Here is a 19,765-nt window from a genome sequence, read left to right as displayed (position 1 = left end):
ACTGTGAATCAGGATTCAGGAATTACAGGCAATCAGTAAGAATTAGTTCAATTTAATTTCCTATCACGGGTGCACATATGCACACAGACACACATCAAGCAACTACTGATGAATGTTAACATTACTTAAATGAAGTTTATTCATGTTTAATATAATGCTGCCAGCTAGTGGCAACATCTTATTTTGAACTAATGTCTACTTTATGCTGGGTGCATTTTTACCATTCTGCTTTGGGAGTTGCACTGAGGATAAGATGCATGAAAGAAAAATGTTTTAGCATAGTAAAGCCACACTAAAATGACTAATATGTAGTTAAGGAACACAATATTTGTAAATAAATTGACTTGTACTTTGGAATGTGCATCTACAGCATTAGTAAGAAAATGGGTTGTATTCAACCCCACCATTCTGCTTGTGGAACAGAGTTCCACTTGTGCAACAGAACTTCCCTCTCCTCCTCCCCAAGCACCCTCATAATATGCTCAGAGAGTGGGGTTCCCCCTGGAGCAGACCTTTGAGTGGTGCAGGGGAAAGAGAAGCAGGCTAAGACCTATTGTTCAAGCAGAATACATTGGACGCTACCCAGTAATATTATTGCTTCTCTCAAGATATAAACTGCAGGGCAAGGATCCAAAGAATCTCACGCGTGTATCTGAACACCTATCGAATCCCTGTGCAACTGTTCAGCTTTTACAGCCTGACTCTTATAAGGACTCTCTAAATGCAAACCCCAATCAGGGTAGTGGGAGAGGAAGAGACATTTGATTATTAGTCTGGCCACCACTCCAGAAAAAAATTAAATATTAAAAGAGGCAATATAAAAGCATTTCCATAAAAATAATACCGTGTTCTGTGTTCAAATAATACATGTTCAATAATCATAAGGCTTGCCATTTTAATCCATGGTGCTCTCAGCCCCTGCGGTTGTTTTTTTCACACACACACCTTGGGTTCCCTCCCTCAGTCCTGGTATTAGTCCCTTGGCAACATGTAAATCCCATGGAACTCCTTTCTCCTGTAAATTTGTGAATTACTTCTCCTACCTGGCAGTACTTCAAGAACACATTTTCTAAGCGCTCTTTGGACTGACTTCATAATAAAGCCTGAGGCACTCAAAAAGGATGAAAGCTTCAAAGTTGAGACTGAATTGCCCTGAACATTTTCCCTACACAATTACCTATCCTTTAGATTTTGTTGTTCTTATTGTTGTTCCGAGGTCAAAAGTTAGTTTGTGAAATTGACATTTTTCTGCTTCTGAAATGTCAGTGTGCGATGAAGTGTAATCTCAGGTTCCTAAGAAACAAAGGGGAGGGGTTTGTGGTTTTTTTAGGTGAATCAGGTGTATTTAAGAACAGTTTCATATCACTGCCTATGAAAGTCAATGTTAGCTTTTTTGACTTTATGATTAACCTATAGAAAAATATTTTTATTTTTATATGGGTTGTTTGGTGTTTTGCTTTGTTTTTAAAGCTACATAAACATTTGTAAACAGGAAAAATATGTAAGTTAAGCACTACAGTACTTTGGTATAAGAAATTTTATTCTTCAGAATAGTATCTTCTTTTTATATCCAGATATCATGTTCATTTCCAGTGTCACTACATGTCAGCATTATCTAAGGCTATGCCAAAGGCAACTAAAGGGACCATAATCCCAACCAGATCAAGGGCTCGGAAAGCAGTTTAGTATTGGAAATATATATATATATATATATATATATATATATATATATATATATATATAATAAGAATAATATTGGAGAAAACTGGACATTGAAACCTTTTTAACCTAAATCATATATCCCAGTTTTACAGCGGCCCTTTAAAGTACGCTTCATGCAGAGTATATGCAGTCAGAAGTTGACCTGGCTAAGAAAACACCACCAAGAGCGTAGGGAATTATCTCCCTTATATGAAACCCCTTACTAGCTGCACACTTGTAAAAATATGCAGATGAAAATATAAACGGTTGGGTTTCTTTATCTGAAATACAAACTGACTCTAAAGAGACTTTAAACTAAAGATAAATGCTTTCTCTCTTAGCAACATTCCAACCTTCAACCCATTCCAAACCTCCCACAAACTCCCACATAACTCCCATTTAACTACCTAAGAATTAACAGTAAACTAGCTGTATAACTAAGCAACTCTCATACTAAGATTCAACTGAGGAATCTCTTAAACTGAGAACAACTGAGAGAGTGATCTACTTAGAGATGAATCAAACTGAAAGCTCTAACTTAGAGATGCAGAAGGCTTTCTGGCAGAGCCTTATATACAAGAAGCAGAGCCCACACCTGTGAGCAATTAACAGAAACACCGGCACCTGTTTCTCTTAAATAGACAGTATTTACATTAGACCGGCTCTAAAGTAACTTGACTATTCAAAAAATCCAACATTTAGGTCATCCATGCCATTATATCCCAGAGATGTGGCACATTTTGCTTTCCCCACCATCCAAAATCTGAGGGCTGTATTCAACTAAATCCCAGTCAGAGTAGACTCAATGAAGTTAATGAACCTAAATTAGTCATCTCCATTAACTTCAGTGGGTTAACTCTGAGCATCACTATCAATGAATGCCACCCTGAGCCACTCACTTGCAGTGATCACAATCTGAAAATCCTGGGTAAACTCAGATTTATAAAGAGCAAAAGGCAGGGTCTGTATTATGTGAAGCATGAATGTTAAAGAAGGGTGGTTTCATGCTACTGCCCAGGGAAGAAAATGTTAGATTTGTCTTTACTTTGAGAGGGTGCAGAGGGTCACGGCAATAAAAACTGGTTCAAGAGCACAAAGAATGCTTTTTTGTGATAGTACTCACAGGGTACTCACACAGCACCAACACCTATTTTAATTTTACTGCCCATGGCACCCATTGTGTGCTGACATCCATGACACTTTTATCAAGATTTGTGGAGCAGCACCTCATTTGTTTTAACCAAACAAAAGCACTGGGAAGGGCATACTGATGCCCAAGATGTATACGCACAGCCGAGAAATCTCAATGCCCATTAAAATCTCTTACAAAAGTTCAGCAGGTGGGGGAAAAGGCAGAGAATGAGCCAGGAAAGAAGGCAAGAGAGAAAGAAGTTTGGACTGGACTATCTGTAGCAGTAAAGAAAAGCAAACAAACAAACAAAAAAGGAGGTATGGGGATTGATTATGAGCAGCCCAAAGCTATGACAATTAATTGTGCCATGCAATGAAATCCATGGGCTTGGGAGACACCCAGCTCTTCATAGGATTGGGTTGTGATATATTTTACAACCTGTTCCCATAGCCAACAATATAAAAAAGGCAAATTCTGGAGTAAGTGAAATGCTGCAGATTGTTTACAAGTATAGGAGTCCTTGCTTGGAAGAAAGGTAAGACTGGCAAGATCTAGTCAAATATTCAGTGCACCCCCATTTGTTGCTTATGTGAATAGGCTTTTAGTTCTAGCGAATTAGAGGTTATAAGCAGGGCCGGTGTACTTGCAACCCAACATCAGCTGTCACTTTCACATCAGTGTCAATGCCACAGTAAAACCGCCACATGGCAGTCAACACAGTTAGAGAGAAAAGCCATGAACATCTAAGTCTATTTCTGCCCTAATTGATGCTACAAAACATTTCCTAAAGGAAACAAAAGGACAAATGGTCTTTCAACTTGAAGGATGAATTGCTGACAGTTGTCTAGATAGAAGAAAGTGCTTCTGTTGCTAACTAGCAGGTAAGAGGTTTTTTACTCTTTCTAAAATGTATCATCGCACATAGCAACAGATTCATAACTATAGCTGTACAGTGGCATTCCAGCCTTTAGGAGTTTGTCCCTCCATGCCTCACCTTGGGAAAGACTCGAATTGGTCTCTCTTGGGGGACAGGTTATGGTGCTCACCTGGGCAGGGCTGCCCAATCAGGAGCCCATATTCTGTCTTCCAAGGTGTGGGGGCAATACATGTAACCCTTGAAGGCTGTAACCAATCTGAAGGCAGCCCTGTTTAGGGAAACTTTTAAAGTTTAATAAATTATTGTATTTTAATACAATAATTGTATGTTGGAAGCTGCCCAGAGTGGCTGGGGAAACCCAGCCAGATGGGCGGGGTATAAATAATAAATTATTATTATTATTATTATTATTATTATTATTATTGATCAGGAAGGAGAGGTGAAATTAAACCAAGCCTAATTAAACATCATAGATTATACCTACTGTACTCCTATTTTCTAAATATGAAATTATAATCAGGTTTAGGGCTTTGTATCATATATATTGCATGCAGTGCTTTTTTCTGGGGGGACGCAGGGGTACACATACCCCTAAACATTTTGTGAATCTTTGTACTTTTGTCCGTTTGCTGTATTTATTTTTCCCAATTTGAATGATAAAATGGTGATTTTCTTGAGTCAAAATGAGAGTACCCCTAAACATTTTTTTAGGGGCAAAAAGCACTGATCGCATGACACGGGAAGCTTACTCACACAACAATCTGAAAGGCCACGTGCCGATTTCCATGTATATAGCCAGGATCACATCTGAGAACAGCTCAGAAACTCAGGGCAACCTCAGAAATAGTACCTTCAGATGTCTTTTTAAAATAGGATAGTGCTTAGTCCCTTGACATCTGGTGGGAGGGCATTCCACAGGACGGGCACCACTACTGAGAAGGCCTGGTTCCCTGTAACCTCACTTCACGCAATGAGGGAACCGCCAGAAGGCCCTCGGTGCTGGACCTCAGTGTCTGGGCTGAATGATGGGGATGGAGACGCTCCTTCAGGTATACTGGACCGAGGCCGTTTAAAGGTCAGCACCAACACTTTGAATTGTGCTCAGAAACGTACTGGGAGCCAATGTAGATCTTTCAAGACCAGTGGTCTCTGCGGCCACTCCCAGTCACCAGTCTAGCTGCTGCATTCTGGATTAATTGCAGTTTCCGGGTCACCTTCAAAGGTAGCCCCATGTAGAGCGCATTGCAGTAGTCCAAGCGGAAGATAACCAGAGCATGCACTACTCTGGTGAGACAGTCTGTGGGCAGGTAGGGTCTCAGCCTACGTACCAGATGGAGCTGGTAGACAGCCGCCCTGGACACAGAATTAACCTGCGCCTCCATGGACAGCTGTGAGTCCAAAATGACTCTCAGGCTGCGCACCTGGTCCTTCAGGGACACAGTTACCCCATTCAGATCCAGGGAATCCTCCACACCTGCCTGCCTCCTGTCCCCCACGAACAGTACTTCTGTCTTGTCAGGATTCACCTCAATCTGCTAGCCACCATCCATCCGCCAACCGCCTCCAGGCACTCACAATATCCACTGATGTCTCAAATTGCTGATGGTGGTGGGGAAAGTGATTTGAGAAGGCCACATAAATGCATGCACAGACATTCCTAGGGGCTGCAGCATTAAAAAATGAACCTGAGTAACACAGAATAGCATGGTATTATTTATACTGCAAAGCACTGTGGTACACCAGAGGCTAAGGCTATCGAATGGAGCATAGCCCACCTCTAATCAAACACATGACAAATGTGGCACTGTGATCAGCATTGCAGGCAAATATGCTGGCATAAATGTTTTGCATCCAAGTGTAACTACATCATCGCCATCACTGTAAAGAAACATAAATTACTTACAAACATTTCCTGTGTTGTCAAAACTTGTCAGAACATCTTCAACATTTAATAGTCCGCTGTTAAATCTAGGGGGAGAAATCATAATAATGAAACAAGCAGAATTATCCCTCAATTCCTGTTTTTTGTTTTTTTTAATGGTAACACCACAGGTTTTCACAGCCTACACATCCTTCATCAACATCTTTTAAAATGTCTCACCACTAGAGGGAGAAAAAAGAAAACATTCAAAACCCTAATATAATGTGTTAAAATTATCACATGTTAACAAGAAAAATTTGTGAAAATAAGTTTTTATTGTTCAAAATCAGGGGTCAGCAAGGTTTATCTTGCCTGGGCTGGATCAGTCCTGCGGAGATCCCTTTGTGGGCCAGATTGCCCCCCCCCCCGATTTTCTGCGTCTGTGCATGCGCAGACATGATTTTTTGTGCCGCAGAAGCGAGTCCCCGCACTGCATTGTGCTGGTTTAGTGCAGCGTGCGAGCGGGCAGCTCAGTTCAGGGGCGGCTCGTGGGCCAGTCAAATGGCCTCCGCGGAACATTTCTGGCCCATTGGCCTTAGGTAGCTGACCCCTGTTCAAAATTATAAATTTATTTGTGAGCACACAGAGGAAGATATTGATTCCTAAGCTTGCAAAAACAAACATGCACTTACATAATTGGTTACAAAGGGAACCTGCAACAAAATGCTGCAGTGCATCCCTGATGTGCTTGCATTTGGGAAACCCTGTGGCTGAGGGCTAACTGCTCACTCAACAGTTAGTCCTCAGAGAGTGTAGACCTTCTGCTGTAAATGAGTGGCACCCAAGGGTGTCCTTGTGAAGGGGAACTAATCCTTTTTGACAAGCTAAGGTTCTAGTTTTTTCAGGAGAGATACAGCGTGCACACACAAGGTAGGTCCTTCTGTCACTCATTGAGCCTTTTGTCCCCGGCCCTCGCTCTTATCTCCCACTTTCTCCATTCCTTGTAGCTTTCTGCTTCTTCTCCGTCTTGAGTTACCTTTTGTAACTCAACTCAACTAAAATCTAAGATTTCTCAGTTGATTTCTATAGACAGCTTTCTCTTCCATCTATGAGGACATTTAAAAGAGCCTCTCTGTGTGAACCAAGAAATGGCCTAATCAGATGGCTCATTTTGAGGTTTTAGATCTATGTCTCTTTCTTCAGTTCTCTTTTGCTCAGTTTCTCAGTAATGGGACTCTATGGTTAAATGCTGAATCCTGGTTTGTTCAGTCACTTTAGTGAAATTACGGTAGGCACAAAGGAACTCTGTGCACACAGTCCTTGCATAGCCTGGCTTATTAAACCTTGATTTTTGGCTTAGTGTTGCATCTGAGCACAGCCAATGCCTGTTCTCGATTTGAAGAAAGATTCTGGACGTCCTAGGACACAAAATTCTTCCAACAGGCACTGGCAAAACAGAGAGACAAATTATCATGGCAGGATGCTGGCATTACATGATATAAACGCAAAAACCCACCAGAAAGACCCTCTGCAAGTGGCAAACGATGGCCAAAACTATGCACAGAGTGTTCTATGGATTAAAAGAATGTGCAATGGGAAATGCTTTGATGTTAAAAAGGATGAAAGATTATAAAACAGAAAAGTTCAAGAGTTGAAATGGAATTGGAAGCAACATTATGTTATGGTTTCTCATCTTTCTTCACATGATGAAGGATCTTCGCTTCTATTTCTTTGCAATATACATTTATCCATGCCAACGTTGCCTAAAGGGTGCTGTTCATCAAAAAGGATATCTAGGGTCCTTTCGCGAAGGGTTGTGGCTCAGTGGTAAAATACACGCTCAGCATGCAATAGGTCCAAAATTCAACCTCTGGTATCTCCAAGCAGAGCTAGGAAAGTATACAGTTTGAAATCCTGTGGTGGTGATGATGCCAGTTAGTACAGACGTTATTGAGCCAAATGGACCAAAGGGCTGACTCAGTATGAAGCACCTTCCTGCGATCTTGTCCACAATTATACCAATATAACAGCTGATCCTATTTAAATCTCTTTATGAAATTCCCAAACACCTATCTCCACATTCTTTCTCATTTTGAAATACTCTTTGCCAAGGAATAGTCTTTCCATTTAGAAAAAAAAATCGGCTCAATGTCCTGTGCTGTCCAAGACCTCTTGGAAGCATGACAGAGAAAGCAAACCTGAGTGTATACCACTTAACCTCATTTACAGAAGATAAGTTTGCCCTTATGAATTGAGAGGTACAAGGGCTCCAGATGTATGCTATTGCCTGTCTGTGTACCTGATGTATTGGTCTTAATCTTCCCTCTCTCTCCACCCCTTCTCTTTTAGTTTCTGAACTGACACCTCAACATTCTGCATGTTCTGCATGTTCAGGGGTCCCTGAGAGACTGTTTGGAGGATTTATTATTTTCTTTTAACTTATGAACATATGTAGTTCAGTATTCAGAGGATACAGAAACTGCTACCATATTTTCGGGTAAGCCCATTTTGTTTCCACAGCATTTTGCCGAGTTTGCTATTAGAAGAAAACTTCATTAAAAGATGTAAATATGAGAAGCAGCAATCCTGATACATTAGTATACTAAAATCTGTGGTGTTCCAAGGTGCAATCAAAGCAAGGGCTGATATATATAACAACAAAATATATATCTCAACTCCTTCTATAAAGATAGAAAGGTATTTCCAACAGAGCAGCAATTTATTCTTGCATCACCGAGAGATAGGTTCACATGAAATATGTGTCTCAGTCAGTGAAAAACACATTCTTGACTTTTTACCTTTTTGCGACTTAGGACAAAATCAAGACTACATACTTAGCAATTCAAGAGTCACCATAGAAACAATAGTTCTATACAAAGGAAGGATGTTCCAACCTCCATCTCTTTCAGAGACCTAGATGTCTGCTGATTAATAAGAAACCTGCACAACTTGGCTGTTCCTGTGAATAGGGCACATAGCATTCATGCTATGCAAGGTTATTTAATCCAAGCATGTCTTTCTGATGTTCATGCCAAAAGACAGGCAAGGATTATTCTCAATGTATGTCTTAGGCTATACAAACACAAAGACAGACAAAAAATGTCTTAACCCTAAAAAAAATGCTTTAGGTTATACCTAAAGCATTTTCTGTCAAGGTTACAATCCTATTCACACTTTCTTCAAATAAGTTCCAGTGGATCAATAGGGCTTATTTCTGAGTAGACATATTGCGTATTGCATTCTAAAGTAATTTTAAAACAGGTATTTAAATAAATAATATACATACTTCACTTCATATTTTTTTAAAAAAAAATCTTTTTAGCAGAAAGAAAAATCCCTGGATTCCCCCTCCCATGGTTTCAGATTTTGGACTCTGGAATCTCCACTACCAGTGCTGTAGGCCAGTTCTTCTATAACTCCAAGTACTTCACAGGAGGCCTAGCCAGCTATCCACAACTTTATGACATTTCAGTAGCCTTTTCTATGTGTAAATATGTTCCTTTAAAAACCAAGTAAGAGTCTTGTGGCTAGAGAGGGTAACTGTAGAGTCCACCTTGGTTTTTCTTTTAGCTTCCCCTATATTACTAGTTACGTTTATTTGGATGGATTTGTTTTAATGTAAACACTGTTGCTCGTGTTTGGAATTGGTTATTTTATTGTTTGCTGTACCCCACCTTGGCATCTGTATTGGTGAAGTGCAGCCAGTTAGAAAACCTTTTAATAGCAATAAACTGCTTCTAAAACCTCTTCCGTGGGCACTTGAGTTATCACAATTCTCCAAGCCATCAAGGGAAGAGACTAGCACCATCATGAGTGCTGTGCTAATGTTTCCCCCCCCCCCCAATATTTTAATTCATGAGCAAACATAGGAGAGTGGTCATAAGATAAGAGGAGGCCCTCTTATGGATTAGTAAGTGGTTAAAGAATAGGAAGGAGGAATAATAATAATACATTTCTCACAATGGAAGGGTATATCAATGTGGTCTTCCAAGGATCTGTATTGGAGCTGTGAGACAGAACTGCAAGCTCCCTCCTTCCCTGAGTAGGGACCAGAAATAGCTCCAGTATCTCCAAATTGACATTTGCTACCACTAGTCCTCCTGCCTCTAATCTCAGGGCAAGGACTGTTACTGGGGTTCTGAGGGTTTAATTTTAGTTATGGGGATGAGGAAACAATTAACCTCCCCATCCCTCTCAAGGGAACTGGCCGATTGCTTGCCTCATTCAGATACCCACTGATGTACGTGTGCACAAAGTGTGAAGCCCAACAATCTGGGCATGTGAGGGGAGAAATATCCCTTTGAGTCTGGCAGAAGCACACTCAAGAACCCCAACAGCCAATTTTAAAAGGTTTAAGCAGACAGGAAGGGAAAGGTATATGGTGGAGGAGGGGGGTTTAAGTCTATCAATCATAGTGGAGCTATTTACAAACAGGCTTCTGGTCCCCTTGTGGGTAACATAGCAGTGCTGATAGTCAGAAGGAAGTTAAGGAACAATGAACATATGTTGGCTATAGTCCTGCTGTGAATCTTACATATGGCTAAAGCTTGATAATTTCCAGAATTTGGAAGGTCATGACAACCAGGATACAATAAAAGATGCCACTTGCAAAACTATCTTTAAGCCTAGTGCAGCAACTCCAGCTTGGTTCATAGCATATCTGAATACACAAGTTGATCCATGTTGATAGCCCTTGAACTGATACAGCTTGCCCTTTAGACTTTTTGCCATGAGCCACAGACAACCTTGTGAACTTTCTATAGTATTTAGCCTTGTCAAGATAATTCCTGACAGCCTTAAGATGCTCAATGGGCTCTTTGCGAAACAATCCTGGGACATGGGAAAACTCAAAGCTGTCTTTATCAAGTAAAATCTGCTTTATCCTAGGGAACATTAGCATAAAGAAGAACCATGCTCCAAACCTGGGAGTTATTACCACAAGGAACAGTTCTTCACTCGTAAGTTGTAAGAAAGATAGAACTGAGTACACAGTGGAGCCTCAGGTTACGTTGCCTCCAGCTTACGTCACCCTCGGCTTGAGACTGGCGCAAACCGGAAGTACCGGAACGGGTTAAGGGTCCATGCCGTTCGCGCATGTGCAGAAGCGCTAAATCGCACGCACGCTTGTGCAGACGCAACACTTTGGGCTGTGTCATTTTTGGATTGCGGTGGGGTCTCCAGGATGGATCCCCACCGTAACCTGAGGTTCCACTGTAATGTTGAAAGTGTGCAATATTAAAAACTAGCAACCGTGTACCCAGCGTTGCTCTGGTATTCTATGGTGGGCGGGAGTGCACTTTTGAATCAGTTGTTAAAATTGGCAATTATGAAAGATTTGGTCTACCATCTTGATTCAAAATGGCATCCAACCATTCATAAACACAGGCAAAGCAATCACTATTCAAAAAAGTGTGGTGATCTCTCCAGAGGCGCCCAAATCAGCAGTTTGAAACCACCACACCAATTAGACAATAATATCTTCAGAGGCACCCAAACTGGAGCATATTGGAATGGTTCAGTCTGCCATGTGGATTCAAAGTAGTGGTGGGTCCATTTCCCACAATGCAGCAGCCATGGCAGCCAGATAAGCTACAGTAAAGGAGTAGGAGATGGCAGGGTAGTAAAGGAGTAGGAGGCGGCAGGGCAGTTGGAGCCTGAACCACACTTAGGCAGGACACACTCCGGGCTATGATGTGAAAAGCCGGGACAGCAGAATGGCGAGTCCAAGCAGACCTGACACAGCAGCTAAGCACATGCAACAGCGCAGCAGGTATTGTGCACCAAGGGTTGAGTTGTCCTGGCTGCAGGGGTCTGCTTACTAGTTCATCAATAAAATCCCCAAACTCGGTCCCTCAGGTGATTCTGGGTCATTTCTCTGTGGTAGCTTAACTCAAAGTTTTTAGTATATATACAATTATCGCATTTATAAATTTTAAATTTACTGTTGTTCAATGTTTTAAATGTTTGTGTTCCTTCTGGGATTGTAACCCCAAGTGTGTTTTATATGCTGGTCTCCAACCGTAATAAACTATCTATCTATCCATTATCCATTTATAAATTTCAATAGTTGGAAGGTTAATTGAATTCCTGGGCAACTTCAGCTAATATTTAATAAGATGTACTTTACATTAAACTTTATATGTATATGTCCTTTTCCACTCAGTCAGATCCTCCAGAACAATATCTTCTAGGCAGGAAATATAAAACTCAGCATCCACAGCAGGCTTAATAAGGGGCTACAGGAAAAAGTATAGCCTTCAGGTTGTTTAAGCTACTGCTGTCCTGCTACGAAGTCTGTTGCATCAGAGGTTTCAGTGGGATTCCCACAGCATGCTCAAATTCTCCTTGCTGAGAACATCTCTGTTTGGCCATCAAATGTTTTCTGACATTTTCCGATAGCCGGTTTACTATGAGAGAAAGCTGAATTATGGAAAAATATATTAATATAAAAAATGCCATGAAGACAAGATGAGGAGACGGATTGTAATCCTTATGGTAGTACCAAGAGTGGAACTAAAATGATTGCAGCAGACAAGTGTAACTAAACTCAGATTGACTAAGTTATTTAAACTACTAAACTACTAAAAATGAAAAGGGACAATCAAAAGTGACTTGGCAGGCATAGACAGTACCTGCAAAAACAGAAAAATACTTACTTCAAGGATATACTGTATTCAGGATAATAGATGCTTTTGTACTGAAGCCAGGTTCCTTGGTCATCTTCTGTCACCCTTCTCTCCTCTTCTGTTACTGAGAAGAGACTGAATGAAGCAAATCTCCTTACTGATACTTGCGGAAGGTGAACATTCTTCAAGTGTTTTTTCTTCAGAACCTTTTGTTTAAAAGAAAAAGTCGTGAAAATTTAACCACTTACAATATAGAGCTTTAATGCTCAAAAGCAATTATTCAAATTGAAAATGCCTCACACCGAGGTAATTGCAAGGTGGCAGCTATTGTTGACATCTTTATAACCATGAAAGTAATGTAATCCAATACACACTACAAGGACACAGGAATGTTGGAGCGGTGTGGGCAGCTGTGGGATAGGATGGCAACCCAAAACTAGAAGTGTGGGGAGCAAGTACAGTAGCAATGTAGGTAAGATGGCAATGACACAATGTCATCATGCTGAATTTGTTGTAAGTTAGTCAATCTAGATCAAGGCTGGGGAACCTGTGGTCCTCCAGATTTTGTTGGATGCCCATCAGCCCCAACCAACATGACCAGGGATAGGGACAAAAGAAAAGCCCTGCTGGATAAGGTGAAAGGCCCATCTTGTCCAGCATTCTGTTTTCACAAAAGTTAAGCAGATGCTTATGGGAAGCCCCCAAGGAACGACCACAGTACAACAGCAGGATGGTGGAAGTTGGGAGCCCCACACCATCTGGAGGGCCATAGGTTCCCCAACCCTGATCTAGCTGATAACCAGGGCTACATCGTTTATGAAAAACATTCTCTCTTATTTGATTTATAAGGACTTTGCATACCTCCTAAAAGTCATGCCTTGAGCTAATTAAAAATCTGTTTCACATAATCTTTTTTTTTTAATGGCAGAAATGCCTAATCAAGTTTAACTCAAATTCAATTAACACTGCAATCCTATCCTCAAATTATGCTGATTGGCCAAGAATAGGATTGCTACTAAACACGCAGCATAAGCACAATACGGCTTACAATTTAATTGGTAGTGCTGTGTTTTGGCATGGTGATGTCCCGTTGCCTCTGCTGACTCCCTGCTGGGACCTCAGCCATTGGGAGATGCAATAGCCTCTCCTGAAGGAAGTTCAACCCCTTAGAGAATCAACTCGCAAGTGGGCTATTGATACCAGTTATGCCCAATGTCTAAATCAAAGCCACTTACATCTGTAATCAATAAAGTTGTGACCTAATTTGAACCAAAGAATGTTCTTACATGTGGTCATTTAATTGTTGATGCCTGGGACGTGTGTGTGTGTGTGTGTGTGTGTGTGTGTGTGTGTGTGTGTGTGTTCACAGTGTCAGGGTGCGCAATTCAAAGTTATGCCCACATTTGTGTTGCTTGGAGTTACACGCACATAATCTGTGTGAAATAACTGGTAGTGCACCAATATCTGACCCCTTCTTCTGTGAAGCCTATAATCTCTGGGTCTGGTGTGCAGGTGTCCTAACCACTGGACCATTATTCCTTTTTTGTCTGGCCTTGACATATATGACTAATGTGGTGGCAACATTGGGAGCAACACTGTTTGGTGGGTGGCAACAGAACAGAGTTATAAGCCATGCTATGGGAGTGGTTGGCATTTTTATAATGCTACTTTTTCTCCTATATTTGTACTTTTGACACTGCTGCTGGGAGACTTTAGGACCCAAATTAGTTATGTCAATCTAAATTCCAATATAGTGATAGTAGCCATCTTAAATAGGCCATAGGGTTGCTCTGCCCATCGAGCAAAACTCTAGGATCAAATGAAATCTCTCATTACAAAGCTTTCAATTACAGTATCAACATTTCAGCAAGACACAGGGAAAAATAGGTTAACCATAACAGTAGCTATGTTATAAAAAATAGATTGTATGGAAGTGCATTAACATTTTGTGTCTTTCAATCTCCTCGAAGCATTTACAAACCTCATTTTTCTATTGCCCTGTGGTGTGGTATACAGTATACCGTTTAGCTGTTTTAGAAACAAAGATGAAAAAGCAAAAGGTGACAAACCTGTTCAGGACTGGCTAACATAAGGCTTTGAAAAGGTTGAGAGACAGTGTTCTCTGTTTACATGATGCCCTCTAAGTGAACTTCAAGGATCACTAACTTACCTTATACAGCCATTCTAAATGAATGCGCCCCAGGGACCCTTACAACAAGCACATTATCCAGAAAAGCAAATGAGAATGGTCACTAAGGAAACAGACAAGCACAAGAAATAAAGAAAGCTGATCTACAAAGCTATAACCTAAATTCTTAACTAGTTCCAACTGTAGAAAATGAATGGGAAGTATTTCACTTGATAGTATTGGGCGGTCATTTAAAAAGAAAAAAAGAGCCACAGAAATACTGGCATTCTCCCAACTATTTGCATCCAAAATAAAGATGGTGTTTAGTACCTAATGCATTTTCCTTTACATTCATTTGAATGAGTTTGAATGGCTTAATTGACCATTTTAAAACAAGTATTATTTTAATTCACCTGCAGACATGCCTTTTTTAATCCATTCTGAAATGTCAGAGTCCTGTGAAGAGTGAGGCATGCTTAAGCTTGCAGTGCCCAATATAAAACTTATGACAAAGTATATAATATCATTGATTAATAAAAATCTACTCAGACCACAAAAATCATTTATGGATTCAAGTCATGTTTGCAAAAAGTGTTAAGCCATAAACTATGGTTTAGAAATGCTCCCATTTGTTTCTGCCTTCTTATGAGCCAGTAAGCAAATTATGCAGTGGATAGCAGCGGGATCATGCCTTGTTCCATCTTAACAAATCACAATCACTAGTCGACAACCAGCCCTAAACCATGGTTTGATTTTGGCTCAGCAATCACGGTTTGTTAGAACCTAGCAACCCACAATCCCAGATCTGTGTGTCATATCTTTGTGATATGCTGAGCCCCTCACACAAAGGGAGGCGCAAAGCAGGAGAGGTTGGGTTGTATGCAGCAACACACTGTTCAGGCACATAATTTATGGCTTTGTGTTACATGCAAACACAGTCATAGTGGCGAACATTGTGAGAAGTGCCTATCTCGTACTGTAGATTTATGGGATAAAATCAAGCATATTAGCAGAGCAGAGTGCATAAATATGGAAGTGGATATGATTACACGGACTGGAATAGAAGTCAAAGTTTGAGTGTGTATTTTCACAAAACATGCAGAGCTACCTTCACATCTAGAAGGAAGCTGTAGGAAAGAAAAATAAGTTAAGGGTGAAATGCTAGTACCTGCTGCTGACCACGACATCACTGAACAAAATTATAGTAGTGCATTCCTGCAGAGCCCTAAACTATCAAGCAGCAGCTAAGTAAAATCTATGTTTATGGGGCATGAACCAGTAAACGCAAGAAATCTGGGTCATAACAAGCAGCGCATGGTTCAAAAGCTGGGTGCCTGAAAGACCCTCAACCCACACACTGTAAACCTAGAAGATGCAGCAATGTGTGATAATGGTTTTTACCCTCAACAACTTGACACATGATCCTTTTTCTTCTGACAAGATTTGGTATCAGCCTTCTTATTGGAAGAAATGTTTTGCCATTGTATGATCAAGATCAAAGTGATGAATGTATGAACCTCCAGGAGACACAACTTACAGAGGTTAAGTAAATGTTCTTCAAAAATATCCATTATGTTATTTTCTGTTGAAAGAACCAAGAATGTGGTTCAAGGACTGTTCTGCACTTTTGTTGGTGTTCTATAAATTTTTTTATCCACTTCAGCTCTCATTGCTAGGGCACCTTGTTTCATTGTTTTCATTTCAGTATTTGTAGGCCGCTTTTCAGGGTTAACCCTGTTTACACATTTTATTGTTACGGTTTTTCATTTTGATTGTCCTAAGACTCCTTAGGAGTGAACAGCAGGAAAACAAATTACAGTAGTTAATATTTAATTAAATTAACTCTTTTAATAGGTTATAATAACTACTATTCTAACAAAGGCTTGCATTCACTGGGCTGCTTGCCCCTGATGTAACTTCATGCATTTCTAAAATTCCTGTCCACAGGTATGCATCTAAATAGGATACATTCTTATTAACTCTACTTTTGGAGAAACAGGTACTATTACTCACTGTGAGGCATTCATTTTAAAGTGGTGTAATTATACTATTTAAGATTAAGTGTTGTTATATATTTAAAAAGTAGTAAAAGTTAATTTGGTTAGTTACTCCCAGTATCCATCACAGGATATAAGAAAGCTGTGGTAACTAGCATAAGGACTGATAAATGTAGTTTTGATATTGGGCTTCTAATGAAACAGGAGATTGATACATTGTGACAATTTAACTCTGGTTGAATTCTGATAGCCAGAGTATAATCAGCTACTGCTCCAAAATCATAGACCCATTTGTCAATTTTGGACTCTCGGAAGGGAGTCATTAATCCCATAGGAACTTTTAATAAAAGTGAGTATAGGTTTTACTTTTGAATTGCAGCTGGTTCACATGTGCATATAGATAATTTGATTTCCTAGCACTTGAGAAATGGCAGATAAACTTTCCCATTGTGCTAGAAGATTCATATCACCCAATGTCAACTTAGTCTGTGACACTGGAATTATATATTAACTCATTAACTGATCCAAGTTATTTAACGTTGCAGCTCATGCTTCTGCAAATAATAAACCCTTACAATTATTAAAATGCACAACCCAATTTAATAATAATAATAATATACCGCCCTTCATCCATAGATATCAGAGCATTTCACAACATGAAAAATACAATTTAAGTAACACTTGCACAAATAGTGTTTATTCTTTTGACCATAACCGCTTAAGGTTGAAGGGTGTCTAATATTGTATAACACTCTTTATTAACTGATAAAGACTTTCCTCACAGAAACTTACTTACATCTTGAAACTTCTTAACAACATCTTGCCTAAAAGCTCATATTTCACTACAGTGACATATAAATTTGCCAATTCTTAAACTTTGTGCTATAGACTATTTAAGGTTATTTTTCAGGCACTTAGAAGAACATAAGGAGAGCCTGTGGATCAGGCCAATGGCCCATCTTAGTCCAGCATCCTGTTCTCAGGGTGGCCGACCTGTGGGAAATCTGCAAGCAGGTCCCAAGCACAAGAGCACTCTGCCCTACTGTGGTTTCCAGCAACTGGTATTACCTTCCCACCAGAGCGGAACCTATTTATCTACTTGCACTTTGATGTGCTTTCGAACGGCTAGGTTGGCAGGAGCTGGGACCGAGCAACAGGAGCTCGGCCCATCGCAGGGATTCGAACTGCCGACCTTCCGATCAGCAAGCCCTAGGCTCTGTGGTTTAGACCAGTGTTTCCCAACCAGTGTGCCTCCAGATGTTTTGGGACTACAACTCCCATCATTCCTGACCACTGGTCTTGCTAGCTAGGGATGATGGGAGTTGTAGTCCCAAAACATCTGGAGGCACACTGGTTGGGAAACACTGGTTTAGACCACAGCACCACCCGCGTCCCTTTTTCTCTAAACTAAAAAGTCCCAAATGCTGCAAACTTTCTGCATAGGGGAGTTGCTCCATCCTCCTTGATAATTTAAGTTGCCCTTTTCTGAACGTTTCCCAATTATACAGTATCCTTTCTGAGGGGAGGCAACCACATAACGCTTCAGGAGACTTGATGCTGACAGTGGTGCAAAGGTTCTCCACACAATGCACCTTTGAGAGTGGCTCCCACGCATTGTGAAGGGCAGTATTTTGACTGACAAACGGCTCAGAGCCATGGAGCATTTGCATACACAAAAATATACCACATTTCCCACTTATTTACTTAGAATATTGTTACCCAGTTTTCATTGTTACTGCAATGTCAGAGTGGGCCACAGAAAAGCAAAAACACAGATCTAGAATAAAATCCAACAATAAAATCGTCACGCCGCTCATTAAAAGCAACTTAATCACAGTAACAGCAATTTCAGCACTCATATCCACTGAACTCTCTATAGCTCACTGAAGTGTGGGGAGAGGTTGATCTTTTAACTACTCTCTTGCCTAGCAACATGGGCAAGTAAACCAGAAAAGCAATACACTACACTAAAATGTTAGAGAACGGGGGTTCTGGACAGCCAATGTGGTTTAGTAGTTAGAACAGCTTTTTTGCACATGCTGGCTGGGGCTGATGGGATTTGTATTCCAAAATATCTGGAGGGCAGCAGGTTGGAATGGGCCGAGTTAGTTAGAGGGTTGCATCAGGGCTAGGCAGACTCGAAACAAGAGTCACCATTCAGCCATGAATGGGCAACCTTGGGCCCAATATTCTCCTTCAACCTAACCTACTTCACAGGGTTGTTGCAAGGATAGGAACGTTGACTAGAACCACGGACATCCACCCAGAGCTCCTTGAAGGGTGGGATAAAAATAAAAATAAATGATATTAGTAACAGAAACAACAAGGAAGGGGGGGGGAGGTATACAGTATTGGACTTTGGTTCATTCACAACCTCAAGAGCAGGGAGGGCACTTTGGGCAAGTTGCAGGCATGGCCAAACTTGGCCCTCCAGATGTTTTGGGACTACAACTCCCATCATCCTCAGCTAACAGGACCAGTGGTAAGGGATGATGGGAACTGTAGTCCCAAAACTTGGAAAGTCAAGTTTGGCCATGCCTTGTAGAGCATGGTGCTGATAATTGCCAAGATCGCAGGTTCGATCCCCATATGGGACAGCTGCATTGCAGGGGGTTGGACTAGATCAGTGGTTCCCAACCTTTTTTTGGCCATGCCCCACCTAAGCATTTCTAAAATCCTGACCCCCCCCCCCCACACACAATTCTTATTCAAAAAGTGAACTATTCACGTGAAGGAAAAAGGCTATAAGACACATACACCTATAAGTTATTCGCCCGTTAATAACTCATTCTCGAATTGCCCCCACACACGGAAAAATCAACTCCCCCCCACCTGTGGGGCGTGTGCCCCAAGTTGAGAACCACGAGACTAGATGGCCCTCCTCGGGGTCCTTTCCAACTTTGCGATCTGCCCTTATCTCATTTCCCACCACCACCCCCGTCACTGAAATGGGGCTCTTAACAGCTCTCCTCACAGGGCACTGTGAAAAATAAAAGTGAAATGATGACAGCGGAAGCCCTTCGCGGACCAAGAAGGTGCTAGAGCAGGCATCCCCAAACTCGGCCCTCCAGATGTTTGGGGACTACAATTCCCATCATCCCTGACCACTGGTCCTGTTAGCTAGGGATGATGGGAGTTGTAGTCCCAAAACATCTGGAGGGCCGAGTTTGGGGGCGCCTGTGGTAGAGAGAGACGGAGAGACAACAGGCAAGACCCCCTGACGATGAGGATGGTGAGGAGGAAAACAACGCCCCTGGCTGGGGAAGGGAAAGGTACCTGTCTGAGGAGCACCCAGCGGGCTTTGGCGGCTGCCTGCCGGCTTCCTTCCCGGGCTCCTCCGGCGTCTCCCTCCTCTCCTTCTGCCTGACACCTGTCAGCTGGGGGAGATGCGCTCATGGCGGGAGCGGCTCGCGCCGGGGCTCAAACTTGAGGGAGAGCGCGCC

General features: G+C 41.3%; 1 protein-coding gene across 1 annotated transcript in view; it reads right to left on the bottom strand.

Annotated features, from left to right (window-relative positions):
• Window positions 1-19,730, bottom strand: part of CAMKMT (calmodulin-lysine N-methyltransferase) — a 231,503-nt gene extending 211,773 nt beyond the window's left edge. The window contains exons 1-3 of the mRNA XM_035111192.3: window positions 19,599-19,730; window positions 12,228-12,403; window positions 5,614-5,678 (exon numbers count right to left, since the gene is read on the bottom strand). Of these exons, the coding sequence (XP_034967083.1) occupies window positions 5,614-5,678; window positions 12,228-12,403; window positions 19,599-19,718 (361 nt within the window). The 5' untranslated portion in view covers window positions 19,719-19,730. The remainder of the gene's footprint in view (window positions 1-5,613; window positions 5,679-12,227; window positions 12,404-19,598) is intronic.
• Window positions 19,731-19,765: the final 35 nt, after the last annotated feature.

The sequence above is a fragment of the Zootoca vivipara genome, chromosome 3 (genome assembly GCF_965207765.1).
Source record: "Zootoca vivipara chromosome 3, rZooViv2.hap1.1, whole genome shotgun sequence".
NCBI lineage: Eukaryota > Metazoa > Chordata > Lepidosauria > Squamata > Lacertidae > Zootoca > Zootoca vivipara.
The sequence above is the reverse complement of the archived record's forward strand: the minus strand, read 5'-3'. Positions and strand labels throughout refer to the sequence as shown.